Source organism: Telopea speciosissima, chromosome 3 (genome assembly GCF_018873765.1).
Source record: "Telopea speciosissima isolate NSW1024214 ecotype Mountain lineage chromosome 3, Tspe_v1, whole genome shotgun sequence".
In the NCBI taxonomy this organism is placed as follows: Eukaryota; Viridiplantae; Streptophyta; class Magnoliopsida; order Proteales; family Proteaceae; genus Telopea; species Telopea speciosissima.
This window is the reverse complement of record NC_057918.1, coordinates 15,565,199-15,579,994: the sequence shown is the minus strand read 5'-3', so window position 1 is coordinate 15,579,994 and position 14,796 is coordinate 15,565,199. Positions and strand designations below refer to the sequence as shown.

The following is a 14,796-nucleotide window of genomic DNA, read 5'->3' as shown; positions in this document are numbered from 1 at the left end:
GGCCGCTACGGGCAGGATCACGATCCTTATTTGTCAGGTGTACCCCAGCATTTTTGGGGATTGAGCTCCTCTCCCGCTCGGGACGATGTCCAGCGCACATCGTCCGGTTGGGGAGGCCTCGATCCACACGCCACTGCACCGGGATGTGTGCGGTGGTGTGGATCGAAGCCCCCTAGTCACACGATGTGCGCTGGAGAGGAGCTGGATCGTGACATAATGGGATTTTTGTTTTTAGGTAGACATAATGGGATTTGGTATGGGCTGGCCGCTCATTGTGCTGCAGCGCGTGCTCTCATTGGTTGGCGCATGCGGCCTGGCCCCTGCATCCCACGCAAGGAATGACTTCTCTTAAAAAATATAGGTCTCCATTAAGTTACTTTCTAAAATAGTTGAAGTCTCTTTATTTGTTTCATGAGGGCAGGTGAATGAAGGTTAAATCATATTTAAAAAATGGGAAAGCAAACACATCATGTGGCTGGGGTGGCACCTATGGCTAGACACAGAAGCATACAAAAGTACCACTATGCTCCCTACAAAAACAAATTTTCAGATTTTTGAGGTTCAATGTATCATCAAATATGTAACTATTTCCTCCCATATATGTCCGTGCACCCAACTCTAGTCCTTGATTTTTTTTCAATAGTTTTACACTTGGCAAACTCGAATTGGATTGAAACTTCATACATGAATAGAGGATTTCAAGATCCATCTATCTACAAAATTCCAGTTCCACCTAGAGGTGCAAGTTTGGCCCTGTTGGCCGAACCTGCTCTAAGCCCGAACAGGGCTTGGGCTAAGATATTTGGCCCTGAGGACGGGTCAGGGCTGCAAATTTCTGGCCTAGAGTCAAGGTTGGGTCAAGCAATGGTTGAGGCCTCGGACTAAGCCTAACTTGACCCGACCCTATTTTAAGTTATATTATAAAATATATACATTATAAACTTTAAACGTCACCCACATTTTGTTATATAATATATTATATATGAAGATAATAAGTGATATAGTACATTTTATTATTGTGTTATTTTACGTCAAATTGATAATTTTCTCCTCGACTCATTCCAGCTCATGCATTTTCTTCCCCATCTCATGATTAGGGCCAATCAGGGTCAATCTGGACCGACCCGACCCTAAGAGCGGGTTAGGGTTGGACTTTTCATGCCCTGAGTCAAGGTCGGGTCGGGCTTGGGTCCAGCTAAAGAGACTCAGGGTTGGGCTAGGGTTTTATAAAGCCCAGCCCAGCCCACCCAACCCAACCCTGTTGCAGTCCTTGTTCCACCAAATGATAGTTATTGGAGGACATGGTATTCTACTTTCAGGGTGCATTGAGTACCCACTCATGCGAAAAAGGACCATTTGGTAGATAGGTCTTGGAGGACATGGTACTCTTTCAGGGTGCATTGAGTACCCACTCATGCGAAAAAGGACCATTTGGTAGATAGGTCTTGGAGGACATGGTACTCTACTTTCAGGGTGCATTGAGTACCCACTCATGAAAAGGACCATTTGGTAGATAGGTCTTGGAGGACATGGTACTCTACTTTCAGGGTGCATTGAGTACCCACTCATTCGAAAAAGGACCATTTGGTAGATAGGTCTTGGAGGACATGGTACTCTACTTTCAGGGTGCATTGAGTACCCACTCATGCGAAAAATGACCATTTGGTAGATAGGTCCAATTAATAATTTGTTATCTACGTTTCTATGGTTTTGATAGGCACATGCTATCTACTCCCGAATCCCTTATTCTATGGTTTTGATCGGCACATGCTATCTACTCCCAAATCCCTTATCTACATTTCTATGGTTTTGATAAGGCACGTGCTATCTACCCCCAAATCCCTTTGTGAATATTGCTAGATGACTAATTATTTGTTTATATATCTGTATTGCATTATCCATTATCCTAATTATATGTTTTGTCATCAAAGTTTGAAACAAATTTCAAATGGAAAAAAAAACAAACAAAAACAAATTAATAAAGCTAGTTGTTGGCGTTTCTTAATGATATATTTTTGAATCTTTCTGTAAAAGCTTTGTTCCTAAATCTCACTGTATTTAATCATACCCCAATGCATGATTAGTGGTTCCATTTATTAAGCTAGGGTTATTCTATATATCCTTGTGAATTTTGATTTAACATAATTTCCATTTAGTTCTGGTGTGGTAGAATTTCTTTGAGGTGGTTGAAGTTAAAATGTATTTTCCTTCCGTAGGACAATCTAAGGAAAACATTATTATTATTTTTTTTTGGGAAAAGGTTTTGTACACGGTCGTGTAAACCGTGTACGAAACTTTTCCTCCCTTTACTTTTTTTTATTTATGAAAACCCCACCTCCTCTTTCTTCTCCGTTTCTTTCTACCATTCTTCTCCGTCACCGGCGCCCATCCCCCTCCTCATCCGGCTCCAGCTCCCTCTTCCCTTCCCTCCCTCCCTCCCTCCCTCCCCTTCTCTTTCTTCTCTCCGTCTCCACCACCGCCACCACCATCCTTCTTCTCTCCACCTTCATTGTCCTTCTTCTCTTCCTTCTTCTCTCCACCTTCTTTGTCCTTCTTCTCTTCCTTTTTCTCTTCTTCTCTCTTCTCCGGAACAATCTCTACACCCCTCTTAAGTTTGTCCTTAAGAAAAGGTATGAGAGCTTTGACGTCCATTGTTCCCTTCACAATCACCAAATCCTTCGTTGCGTCAATGTTCACGCTTTCAACGCCTGTGGACAAAAATGTTTAAATCAATTTCGTGAAATGTAAGAAACGAAAAATCCAGAAGCTAGCTCGTCGAGAGGAGATTAACTATTTTTAATTAATTTAATCGTAATTAATTAGTTCTAAAAAAGCCAAAAAAATGTCATTGAGAAACAAGCTCACTCACCTTTAATTTTCAAAATGATTCGACGAATTTTCTGGATGCAACCCTAGCAGTGTAATCTGATCTTCAGAATCACCGTCGTTGCCGGAGCCTATTAACATTAATTAACCAAGTAAACGTGATTATTTTTTATTATTAATTAACATGCGATCGACTCTTGATGTTTAATTTTAAAAATTAATATACTAATTTGTGGTACCTGTTTGATTTTCTTATCATTTGGTTTCTTCGCCGATTTTTCTTCCGTCTTTTTGTCTCCATCACCACTGCCGCCACCACCATCTTTGCCGCCGTCTTTGGGCAAGGGGGAGATGAGTTCAACCTTCTTCTTCGTCTTCTGCTCTATCCTTTCTCGGATGTTGGCTACCGTGCGTGTACCTAATTAATTTGCGCCACTGGACTCGAAAATTTACTTGAAAAAACAGAGAACTTAAAACGAATCAAATTAATGACAAAGAAGGTGAAATTTGAAATCAATGAAAGCATTCAATAGTCCAGATTTCAAGTTCCGTATCAAATACGAAGAACTAAAAAGAACTATTACCAGATTCAGATTACTTATAATAATAAAAAAAAAACTTTGCAGGGGAAAAGAGGGAGCAGGAGGGCAGGAGGTGATGGGGCGGGAGGTTAGGAGCCGTATGTGGAAGAGAGAGAAAAAGGGAGGGAAGGGAAGAGGGAGCTGGAGCCGGTGACGGAGAAGAATGGTAGAAGGAAACGGAGAGGAAAGAGGAGGTGGGGAGTTTTCATAAAAAAAAAAAAAGTAAAGGAGTGGGGAAAAGTTTCGTACACGGTTTACACGACCGTGTACAAAACCTTTCCCCTTCTTTTTTTTTAAAAAAAAAAGATGAAATAGTATTGTCACAGAGGGATATTATTTTTTCAAAAAACAAAGGCATTTGATATGCTACATGGACAAATTTGATATATCCATTCCTACCAATAGATAGAGGACTTGTTCTAGATTAGTCACATATCAAATTTTAGAATGCAATTCAATCAAATATCCTCTTCTGTACTGGTAATTAAACATCTCGTGTATGTCCATCCAAGTATAGTCATTATTATGCACTGTCCCAATTCTGACAGTTCACCCACCATCCTAGGGTTCACAAACCCCTCCTAGGGTTTTGGTATGTTCCAAAATACCCTCTAGATACCCATTCCCGCCCTCCCCTAACCCTTGATGAAAGGTCACCATGGGAGGAGGAAAACTTGATCCTAAAAAAAATGTAAAAATGAATTGCTCAGATTTATCTTGTGTTTTTTTTAAACTACCTTCCATTGTTAAATGGATAACTAAAAAAAAAACACACCTTTAGTAACAGTTATTAACCGCCACTGCTAAAGTTTTACCAAAAAAGAATTCGATGCAATTAACACAAAATTTTGCATACTTGTAGTGGTGGATATTTAATCACCCCTAAACATTCACATTTAGCAATGGTGAAATATCCACTGCTAACCTTCAAGGTCCAATGTTCATTTATCAAGTTTTAGCCCCATTCAAGTTTGCTAAGTATAAAACAAGGTATTGAAAAAATCAAGGACTACTCACTTAGGTGCATGGACATACATGGGAAGATATGATTACATATGAGATAATATACTGAACCTTGATCTAAAATATTCCACTTGGCAAATCCACATCATTTTCTAAACATATAACGATCAAAATTTCATATCAATACCCTTCCACGTGGTAAAGGTACTGATCTAAAGACAATTTTGTATATACATCGTACTTGATTTAATAATATTAATTAAGGGCAGAAGATTACAACTAGACTGTGTGGTGCACAAGCGTGAGGGCCAATGAGAGTATGTGTAAGGGCATCAACAAGGATAAGATTTTTCATTTAAGGGTATGGGGCAATCATTTCATACAGTCCTCTGTCTAGATGCAAACTAGAATCTTTTCCTGATAAGTAAATATGGATTAGTCTTAACCTTTTAGCGAAAAAAGCTCAGCCTTAACCCAACTGCCCCATGAAACAAGTAAGAGACTTGAATGATTTTAAAAGCAAACCTAGTGGAGGCCGTGCGGGGGGTGTAGTGGGGGGAAGGCAGGGACTGGTCAAGGTGCGGGGGGTGCGTGGGTTTAGTCCAGATCGGGTGTGTGTTGTGTATATCCGTCATTTTACGGTCCTATAAGTCGGTTGACCTTTTGGGATTGGTGTGTGATTTGTGGTACAAAAATCATTTGCCGTATTGTAGGGTGTGTGGTGCACATCCTGCGCCACAGCAGAGGCCACGTGTGCCAGCATGAGGATCCGGATTCATGATTTGTGTGATTACACTTGCATTAAAAAGAAAAAAAAAAAAAAAAAGGAGTTAAGGGAGGGTGAGACACTATAATGGCTAGTTTTGCAAACCTAATTATATACGGTAAGTAAAACATAGACTTGTTAGTTTTGTAAATGCAGCATTGCCATGGACAACTGTCCACCACCAATGTCAAATCCCATTATGTCTCTTACGAAGAAAAAAAAAACGTCTTGAGCCTTTGGATTTAGTTGTATTCTCAAAAAGGAATTTTGGGTTAGATAGCACATGTCTGACCAAAACAAAAGAAACATAGATAGTACATGGTTTGTTGAACCCAACTGCCCCATGAAACAAGTAAGAGACTTGAACGATTTTAAAAGGTAACCCTAGTGGAGGCCAATATTCTTCAAATGCAATAATGGAGTTGTTATTAAATAAAGGAAACACCTTTGATGAAGTTGTTATGGGGCGCACACGACAGTAGGGGCAGACGGAAGTAGAGGAGTACGGTCGAATTGGGTTGTTATTATAGTGCTATATATCTACCATTATTTTGCCAAACTCACTTGGCCTTAGTTCTTTCATCTTCTCTTCTTAATTTCTCACTCATGGCTAGCAATGCTCCTTACAAAATATGTTTTGTACACAAGAACAGAGAAGAAGAGGAAGAAGATGAGAAAAACTACAAGAAATACGAAGAGATTGTTGCGAAACTTCCCACATTAGAAGGTTGGTTGGGTAACCCAGTCTACCAGTACCAAAGCTTTTGGTACAATTCTGATCTTGTTGGTGTTGGACCCTTAGCGGTTCAACATCACTTCACTGCTCAACCTACTGACATTCTTCTTGCTAGTTGTGGCTCAAATTGGCTGAAATCACTAGCCTTTGCTGTCATGAATCGCAAATCCTACCCTCCTTCATCTCAACAACACCCTTTGCTCACATTCAACTCCAATGATCTCGTTCCAGTAATGGAGGTAAAACTTTATAACAACAATCTCAATTGTAACCAAATTCCTAACCTTGATATCCTTCCCTCACCTAGACTGTTTGGCACATACATGCCTTACACATCGCTACCGCAATCTATAACACATTCAGATCATGCGCGAATTATTTATATTTGTCGCAACACTAAGGATAATTTCTTATCTTGGTGGCATTTTGTTAACAAGATTAGGTCTAAAATTTCCTTGGAGCCTATGAAATTGGAAGAAGCCTTCCAATGGTTTTGTAAAGGGAAGTCTGCATTTGGGCCATTTTGGGATCATGTGTTAGGGTATTGGAAAGCAAGCTTAGAAAGGCCTGGAAATGTACTCTTCCTCAAGTGCGATGATATTATGGCTGAACCAGTTTTTTACTTCAAAAGAATGGGTGACTTTATGGGGTGTTCCTTCTCTTCAATGGAAGAGAAGGAAGGTGTGGTTGATCAAGTAATAAAGCTCTGCAGTTTCGAAAATTTAAGCAATTTGGATGTGAATAAAGCTGCTGGTGGTGGTCCTCTTTATGGTGCTTACTTCAGGGGAAATAATGTTGGAGATTTCACAAATTACCTAACACCTGAGATGATAGAGCAGCTTGACCACATCACAGAACAAAAATTTCATGGTTCAGGCTTGACACTCTAAAAAAGAAATTTTCTTGGTTTTTCTGTTGTTGGTTGGTTTGTGCATGAGTTTCAATATTTCTTGTTTGTGAGAATTTAGATTTAAGAGGTTTGTTTGCTTGCTTGCTGTGTGGGTTTGTAAACTTGAACCGTAAGAATAACAGAGGAGGATTGAGGCACACTCCTTAGCTGTGTGCCGGTGAGTGAATCAATATTATACTAGTTACTGTAATATTCCTTTGTGTGATGATTGTACTATGAACAATATATGAATGTTTCTGTTGGAATTTTTTTTCTCATTGTCATGAATACTGATGACTACTAAATTAGATGACAAAATCTGTTGTAACTTAAAATTCTGTTTATCTGTTGTATTCTAGGTCGATTTCGCATTCTCAGACGATAAAAATAACTATTTTTATCATTCGAGAATGCAAAATCGACCTAGAATGCATACCAAACACAGCTTTGATTTATGTTGACTTGAAGGTAGTTTATACATCAACAACATCCATGCTGGAAGAAAAAACTAACAACGGTAAGTTGTATTAGGGAGAAAGAATGCTATCTAGGTGTGTGCAGTATACTGCCCCTGTGCCTAGACATAGGGGTGCGCAAAATGATCACTGTAACCCCATGGAAAGGTGGAAAACTCAGGGGTACTGCGGTCATTTTGCACGCTCCTGTCTAAGCGCAGGGGCAAAACACACTGCACACGCCCAGGTGGTGATCGAAAAGAAACTGGGCATTGTTTGAATCGGAAGGATGAGAAGATATGGAGATGGCGAAAAGACCCTGTAAATACTAACAAGGACAGCAGGAGGTACAGAAAACGTGATGCCTTGAGATAGCTTAATTGGCAGCCATGACTAAAGTCTCCAGCCAAACGTTGTCACCTCGATTATTTGACATCACAAATCGCGCATTAGTTTTGTAAAGGAAAACTCAAAAGTGGATAATTCTGTAATTTTCCCTTCTTTAAATGCAGCATTGCCATGCACAACCGTCCACCAGCAATATCAAATCCCATTATGTCACCAAAGATGCTGTACGAGTGTACACGTGACAAATAATGCATGTTGGCTCCCTTCTTTAAATGACAGAAAAGGCTAGAGGGACCTCTTCAAGATCTTTAACAAATCAGACCAGAATTAGGGATATTATTAGGATTGTGTGCATTTTTTGTCAGGTGTACCCCAGCATTTTTGGTGACATAATGAGATTTTTGTTTTTTGGTAGACATAATGGGATTTGGTATGGGCTAGTGGACGGTTGTCCAAGGCAATGGAGCATTTAAAAAATGGGAAAAAGTAGGGCCGCAAAAGGGTCGGGTTGGGTCAGGCTTTTTAAAACCCCAACCCAACCTGGAGTCTCCTTAGCTGGGCCCAGGCTTGACCCAGCCCTGACTTAGGGTCAGAAAAATCCAACCCTGACCCGCCCTGATTGGTCCTGATAATGGGGGGATAGAGATATGCAAGGGCTGGGGAAGCTAGGAAGGGGAGATGCATGGGCTGGGCAGGCTAGGAAAGGGAGATACATGGGTTGGCCAAGCTGGGAAGAAGAAGAAGAAGAAGAGAAAGAAGAAAGAAGAAAGAAGAAGAATAATAGAAAAAAAGAAGAATGAACAGGAAGAAGAAGACAGGGTCGGGTTGGGCTGGGCTGGACTTAGCCCGAGGCCTCAACCCTGACTTGGCCCGACCCTGACTCAAGGCCAGAAATTCCCAACCCTGACCCGCCCTCAGGGCCAAGGTATCTCAACCCGGGCCCTGTTCGGGCTCAGGGCAGGTTCGTGCCGCCAGGGCCAAACTTGCACCCCTAGGAAAAAGTTCCCTGCGTGTGAGGGGCCACGCCCACGCACAGTGGGTGACGGAATGACCACCATGCCTCCCATGTATGATGGAAATTTTGCCACCCATTGTACTGCAGCGCGCGCTCTCATTGGTTGGCGCATGCGGCCTGGCCCCTGCATCCCATGCAGAGAACGGCTTCCCTTAAAAAATATAGGTCTCCACTAGTTTACCTTTTAAAATAGTTGAAGTCTCTTTATTTGTTTCATGGTGGCAGGTGAATGAAGGTTAAATCATATTTAAAAAATGGGAAAGCCAACACATCATGTGGTTGGCGTGGAAAATCTATGCCTAGACACAGAAGCATGCAAAAGTACCACTCTGCTCCCTACAAAAACAAAATTTCAGATTTTTGAGGTTCAATGTATCATCAAATATGTAACTATATCCTCCCATATATGTCCGTGCACCCGACTCTAGTCCTTGATTTTTTTTCAATACATTGTTTTACACTTGGCAAACTCGAATTGGACTGAAACTTGATACATGAATAGAGGATTTCAAGATCCATCTATCTACAAAATTCCAGTTCCACCTAGAGGTGCAAGTTTGGCCCTGTTGGCCCGAACCTGCTCTAGGCCCGAACAGGGCCTGGGCTGAGATATTTGGCCCAGAGGGCGGGTCAGGGCTGGAAATTTCTGGCCCTGAGTCAGGCCAGGGTTGAGGCCTCGGACTAAGCCTAGCCCTACCCGACCTTGTTTTAAGTTATACTATAAAATATATTAAACTTTAAACGTCACCCACATTTTGTTATATAATACATTATATATAAAGTTAATAAGTGATATAATACATTTTATTATTGTGTTATTTTACGTAAAATTGATAATTTTCTCCCCGACTCATTCCAGCCCATGCATTTCCTTCCCCATCCCATGATTAGGGCCAATCAGGGTCAATCTGGATCGACCCGACCCTAAGAGCGGGTTAGGGTTGAATTTTCAGGCTCTAAGTCAAGGTTGGGTCGGGCTTGGGTCCAGCTAAAAGGACTCAGAGTTGGGCTAGGGTTTTATAAAGCCCGGCCCAACCCAAACCTATTGCAGCCCCTGTTCCACCAAATGATAGTTATTGGAGGACATGGTACTCTACTTGTACGTCAGGGTGCATTGATTACCCACTCATGAAAAAAAGGACCATTTGGTAGATAGGTTCAATTAACTATATAATTTAATGAAACGTAAAATTCTTATTAATTAAAGTGGTGGCAAAGTATTACAATGTTCAAAGACACAGGGAACATTCAAACTACCGGCATATTTAACAAAGGATCTAAACCAGGTAAGTAGACAAGGTTCAATTAACAATTTGTTATCTACATTTCTATGGTTTTGATCAGGTACATGCTATCTACTCCCAAATCCCTTATCTACATTTCTATGGTTTTAATCAGGCACGTGCTATCTACTCCCAAATCCCTTTGTGAATATTGCTAGATGACTAATTACATGTTTATATATCTATATTGCATTATCCATTATCATAATTATATGTTTTGTCATCAAAGTATCAAACAAATTTCAAATGGAAAAGAAAAATAAAAATAAAAATTAATAAAGCTAGTTGTTGGTGTTTCTTAATGATATATTTTTGTATCTTTCTGTAAAAGCTTTGTCCCTAAATCTCACTGTATTTAATCATACCCCAATGCATGATTAGTGGTTCCATTTATTAAGCTAGGGTTATTCTATATATCCTTGTGAATTTTGATTTTACATAATTTCCATTTAGTTGTGGTGTGGTAGGATTTCTTTGAGGTGGTTGAAGCTAAAATGTATTTTCCGTCCGTAGGACGACCTAAGGAAAACACTATATTTTAAAATAAATAAAAAAAATGAAATAGTATTGTCACAGAGGTATGTTATTTTTCCAAAAAACGCAAGGCATTTGTTCTGCTACGTGGACAAATTTGATATATCCATTCCTACCAATGGATAGAGGACTTGTTCTGGATTAGTCACATGTCAAATTTTAGAGTGCAATTCAATCAAATACCCTCTTTTGTACTGGTAAACATCTCGTGTATGTCCATCCATGTATAGTCATTTTTATGCACTCTCCCAATTTTGACGGTTCACCCACCATCCTAGGGTTCACAAACCCTTACTAGGACTGTAGTATGTTTCAAAATACCCTCTAGATACCCATTCCCGCCCTCTCCTGCCCCTCGGTGAAAGGTCACCATTGGAGGAGGAAAACTTGGTCCTAAAAAAAATGTAAAAATGAATTGCTCAGATTTATCTTGTGTTTTTTTAAAACTACCTTCCATTGTTAAATGGATAACTAAAAAAAAACACACCTTTAGCAACAGTTCTTAACTGCCACTGCTAAAGTTTTACCAAAAAAGAATTAAATCCAATTAACACAAAATGTTGCATACTTTTAGTGGTGGATATTTAATCACCCCTAAACATTCACATTTAACGGCAGTGAAATATCCACTGCTAACCTTCAAGGTCCAATGTTCATTTATCAAGTTTCATCTCCATTCTCCTTATTCCAAAGGTGGCGGGTGCTGAGAGAGTGGACCAGTATCGACCTATCAGTCTTTGTAATGTGGTGTACAGAATTTTGGCTACAGTTCTAGCTAAGAGACTGAAGAAGTGCCTTGACAATATTATAGCCCCTCAGCAAACTGCCTTTGTGGAAGGGAGGAGTATCTCAAAAAATGTGTTGATCGCTCACGAAGTCTTCCATCATATGAGACACAAAAAGTAAGGAAAGAATTACCATGCAGCAGTCAAGCTTGATATGAGGAAAGCCTACGACAGAATTGAGTGGAGTTTTCTTTCAGGTATCCTTGAAAAGATGGGGTTGTGTGATAAGTGGGTTCATCTCCTCCACCAGTGTGTTAGCATAGTGTCGTACTCTTTTCTCTTAAATGGTGTGCAAAAAGGGTCAGTTGCCCCATCTAGAGGGTTTCGCCAAGGAGATCCCTTATCTCCAAGTTTATTCATTTTGTGTACTAAGTGTCTCATCTCTCTAATTTCTGGGGCAGTTGCTTCTGGTAATATGCAAGGGATAAGGATTAAACACTCTGGTCCAATGATTACTCATTCTTTCTTTGCGGATGACTGCCTCATTTTCCTCCAAGCCAACCACGAATCTCTCAGAAGCTTTAGAGATGTTTTATCTCTCTACTGTGGGGCCTCGGGTCAAGCAATAAATGGGCAAAAATCCTCCGCATCTTTTAGCCCCAATACCCTTGTCAGGCTCCGCCGTATCTATGCAAAAATTGTTAAGGTGGATAGTCTCATGCATCCTGGAAAGTACTTGGGGTTGCCTATAAAGATTGAAAAGAGTAAGAAAGCCACCTTCCAGAATATAAAAGATAGAACCATCAGTAAGATTGCAGGGTGACAAGAGAGTCTGTTTTCTCTGGTAGGGAGAGAGGTCCTTCTGAAATCAGTGGTTGCAACTACTCCCTCCTACCATATGTCTCACTTCAAATTACCTTTTGGGCTTCTGGAGGATATAAACAAGGCTAGCTGCAACTTCTTTTGGGGGCAGAAAAAGCAAGAGAGGAAAATTCATTGGGTTGGCAAGGATTGTTTGTGCCTCCCCAAGCTTGAAGGAGGTTTGGGTCTAAAGACCTAACCATTCAAAACCAAGCCCCTCCGAAGCTGGGATGACATCGATGTTTAACAAGAACTCTTTGTGGGCACGTTTGATTGGAAGTATATACTTCCCAAATGGCTCTTTTTCCCAAGCTCAAGTTGGGAATAAGCCTTCGTGGGCTTGGAGAAGTATTTTGCATGGAAGATCTCTTCTACAAAGCGGGCTCTTGTGGATTGTTGGAGATGGTCGCTCTATTATGATTTGGGAGGACCCTTGGATTCCTGTGCTTGAGGGGTATAGACTTCACCTTCCTAGGCCTCCAGATTGCCCCTTTCTTTGGGTCTCGGATCTGATTGATTCACATATGTAGTGGGACCTTCCTAAATTGAGGAAATACTTCTTATCTGCTATTTGAGAGCATCTTTAAAATTTCTATTAGTTCTTAGGGCTCTCCTGATCGTCTATGTTGGGGTCCCCACCCTAAGGGGGTCTTCTCTGTTAGTTCTGCATACAGACTTGGTGCACAACTTTTTCCATGTTGCTCTAAATCTGCAAATAGAGCGTTGTTTACTCCTAAGGTGGTGTGGAAAATTATTTGGAACTCTAAAATCCCAGCTAAGGTGAAATCTTTTCTATGGAAGTCTTGCCTTGGGGCTATTGGGGTTTTTTTGAACCTAAAGCAGAAGCATATTGTTCAGTCTAATATCTGTCAGGGGTGTGGCCTGGAGTCTGAGTCGATTGAGCACGCTCTCCTTTATTGTCCGTTGGCCCAACAGGCATGGTTTGCTTCCACTGTCTCTATGAGGTCTGTTGTTGACCCATCGTGGCTTCTTCAAGATTGGATTATTAAGTGGGGGAGTCCACCTGGCTCTTCAAAAAAGGAGCAGCAGAGCTTCTTTGTTGTCCATGCTATCACAGTTTGGGAAATTTGGAAACTCAGGAACTCAAGAATCTTCAAAGATTCCCTCCCCCCCTTCCGTACCTGGGTGGATTTGGTGAATCGAAATATTGACGAGGTTCTCTCAGTCATCCCAAGATCTTCAGCTTGTTCATTGTCTTCGTGCTCGGGGTTGTTTCTTCCTCCACCTCCGCCTGAGGCATTTTCTATCTTCACAGATGCAGCGACGGCCTCTAGGCCTAGGGCTACAAGGGTTGGTTGGTTGTATTATTCTTGACCACTTGAAGCGGTTAACGATCGCTTCGGATCACTTGGTGCTCATGCCGGCCGTGGTTGGTGAAGCCATTGCTATTCGATCGCTCTGTCATCGGCTCGTCGTTAGGCCTTTTGATGGTGTCAATCTACTCGATTGCTTGGTCCTTGTCCAGTGCCTATTAGACCCCCCTTCCCCCCTCCCTCTAGTATCTCCTCCATTGTGTCAGATATCTTTGCTTTGAAATCTGCCTTTGCTTTTTGCTGTTTTGCGTATATTGGTCGGGAGGAGAATGGGTTGGCTCACATTATTGCAAAGTGGCCCTATCCTTCCCTCGCCATGGTTTTTGGGTGACCTCCTTGCCAGGGGACCTTTTGGATATTGTAAAGCTTCTTTTACCAGTTGAAATGGAATCTTCTTCCCCCTCTTGAGGGGTTTCTGCACCAAAAAATAAATAAATAAAAAGTTTCAGCCCCATTCAAGTTTGCTAAGTATAAAACAAGGTATTGAAAAAATCAAGGACTACTCACTTAGGTGCATGGACATACATGGGAAGATATGATTACATATGAGATAATAAATTGAACCCTGATCTGAAATATTCCACTTGGCAAATCCACATCATTTTCTAAACATATAACGATAAAAATTTCATATCAATACCCTTCCAAGTGGCAAAGGTAATGATCTAAAGGCAATTTTGTATATGCATATATAGTACATGATTTAATAGTATTAATTAAGAGCAGAAGATTACAACTAGACTGTGTGGTGCACAAGCGTGAGGGCCAATGAAAGTATGAGCAAGGGCATCAACAAGGGTAAGATTTTTCATTTTAGGGTATGGGGCGGTCATTTCATACAGTCCTGTCTAGATGCAAACTAGAATCTTATCCCGATAATTAAATATGGATCAATCCTAACTTTTTAGTGAAAAAAGATCAGCCTTAACCCAACTGCCCCATGAAACAAGTAAGAGACTCGAACGATTTTAAAAGGTAACCTAGTGGAGCCCGTACAGGGGAGTAGTGGGGGAAGGCGGATGGCTAGTCCGGGTGGTGTGTGTTGTGTATATCCGTCATTCCACGGTCCTATAAGTCGGTTGACCTTTTAGGATTGGTGTGTGGTTTGTGGTATAAAAACCATTTGCCGTATTGCAGGGTGTGTGGTGCACATCCTACGACACAGCAAGGGCCATGTGTACCAGCATGAGGATCCGGATTCATGGTTTGTGTGATTACACTTGCATTAAAAAAAAAAATAAAAAAAAGGCGTTAAGGGAGGATGAGACACTATAATGGCTAGTTTTGTAAACCTAAATTCTATATTGTATAATTTTGTTAAGTAAAACATAGAATTGTTAGTTTTGTAAATGTAGCATTGCCATGGTCAACCGTCCACCACCAATATCAAATCCCATTTTGTCTCTTACCCAAAAAAAAAAAAAAATTCCATTATGTATCAAAGATGCTGTACGAATGTACACGTGTCAAAAAATGCACA

General features: G+C 40.8%; 1 protein-coding gene and 1 pseudogene across 1 annotated transcript; one reads left to right on the top strand and one right to left on the bottom strand.

The window, feature by feature from the left end:
* Nucleotides 1-1,984: 1,984 nt before the first annotated feature.
* On the bottom strand, nt 1,985-4,151 carry LOC122654891 (annotated as a pseudogene).
* Nucleotides 4,152-5,742: 1,591 nt separating this feature from the next.
* LOC122654890 (cytosolic sulfotransferase 5-like) lies at nt 5,743-6,762 on the top strand. Its single transcript, XM_043849153.1, has one exon. It carries the CDS (start codon nt 5,743-5,745, stop codon nt 6,760-6,762), a length of 1,020 nt encoding a protein of 339 aa, XP_043705088.1.
* The last annotated feature ends 8,034 nt before the right edge of the window (nt 6,763-14,796 follow it).

Excerpts from the sequence above, each read along its gene's own strand:
- LOC122654890 (XM_043849153.1), top strand. The coding sequence starts at position 5,743 with ATGGCTAGCAATGCTCCTTACAAAATATGTTTTGTACACAAGAACAGA.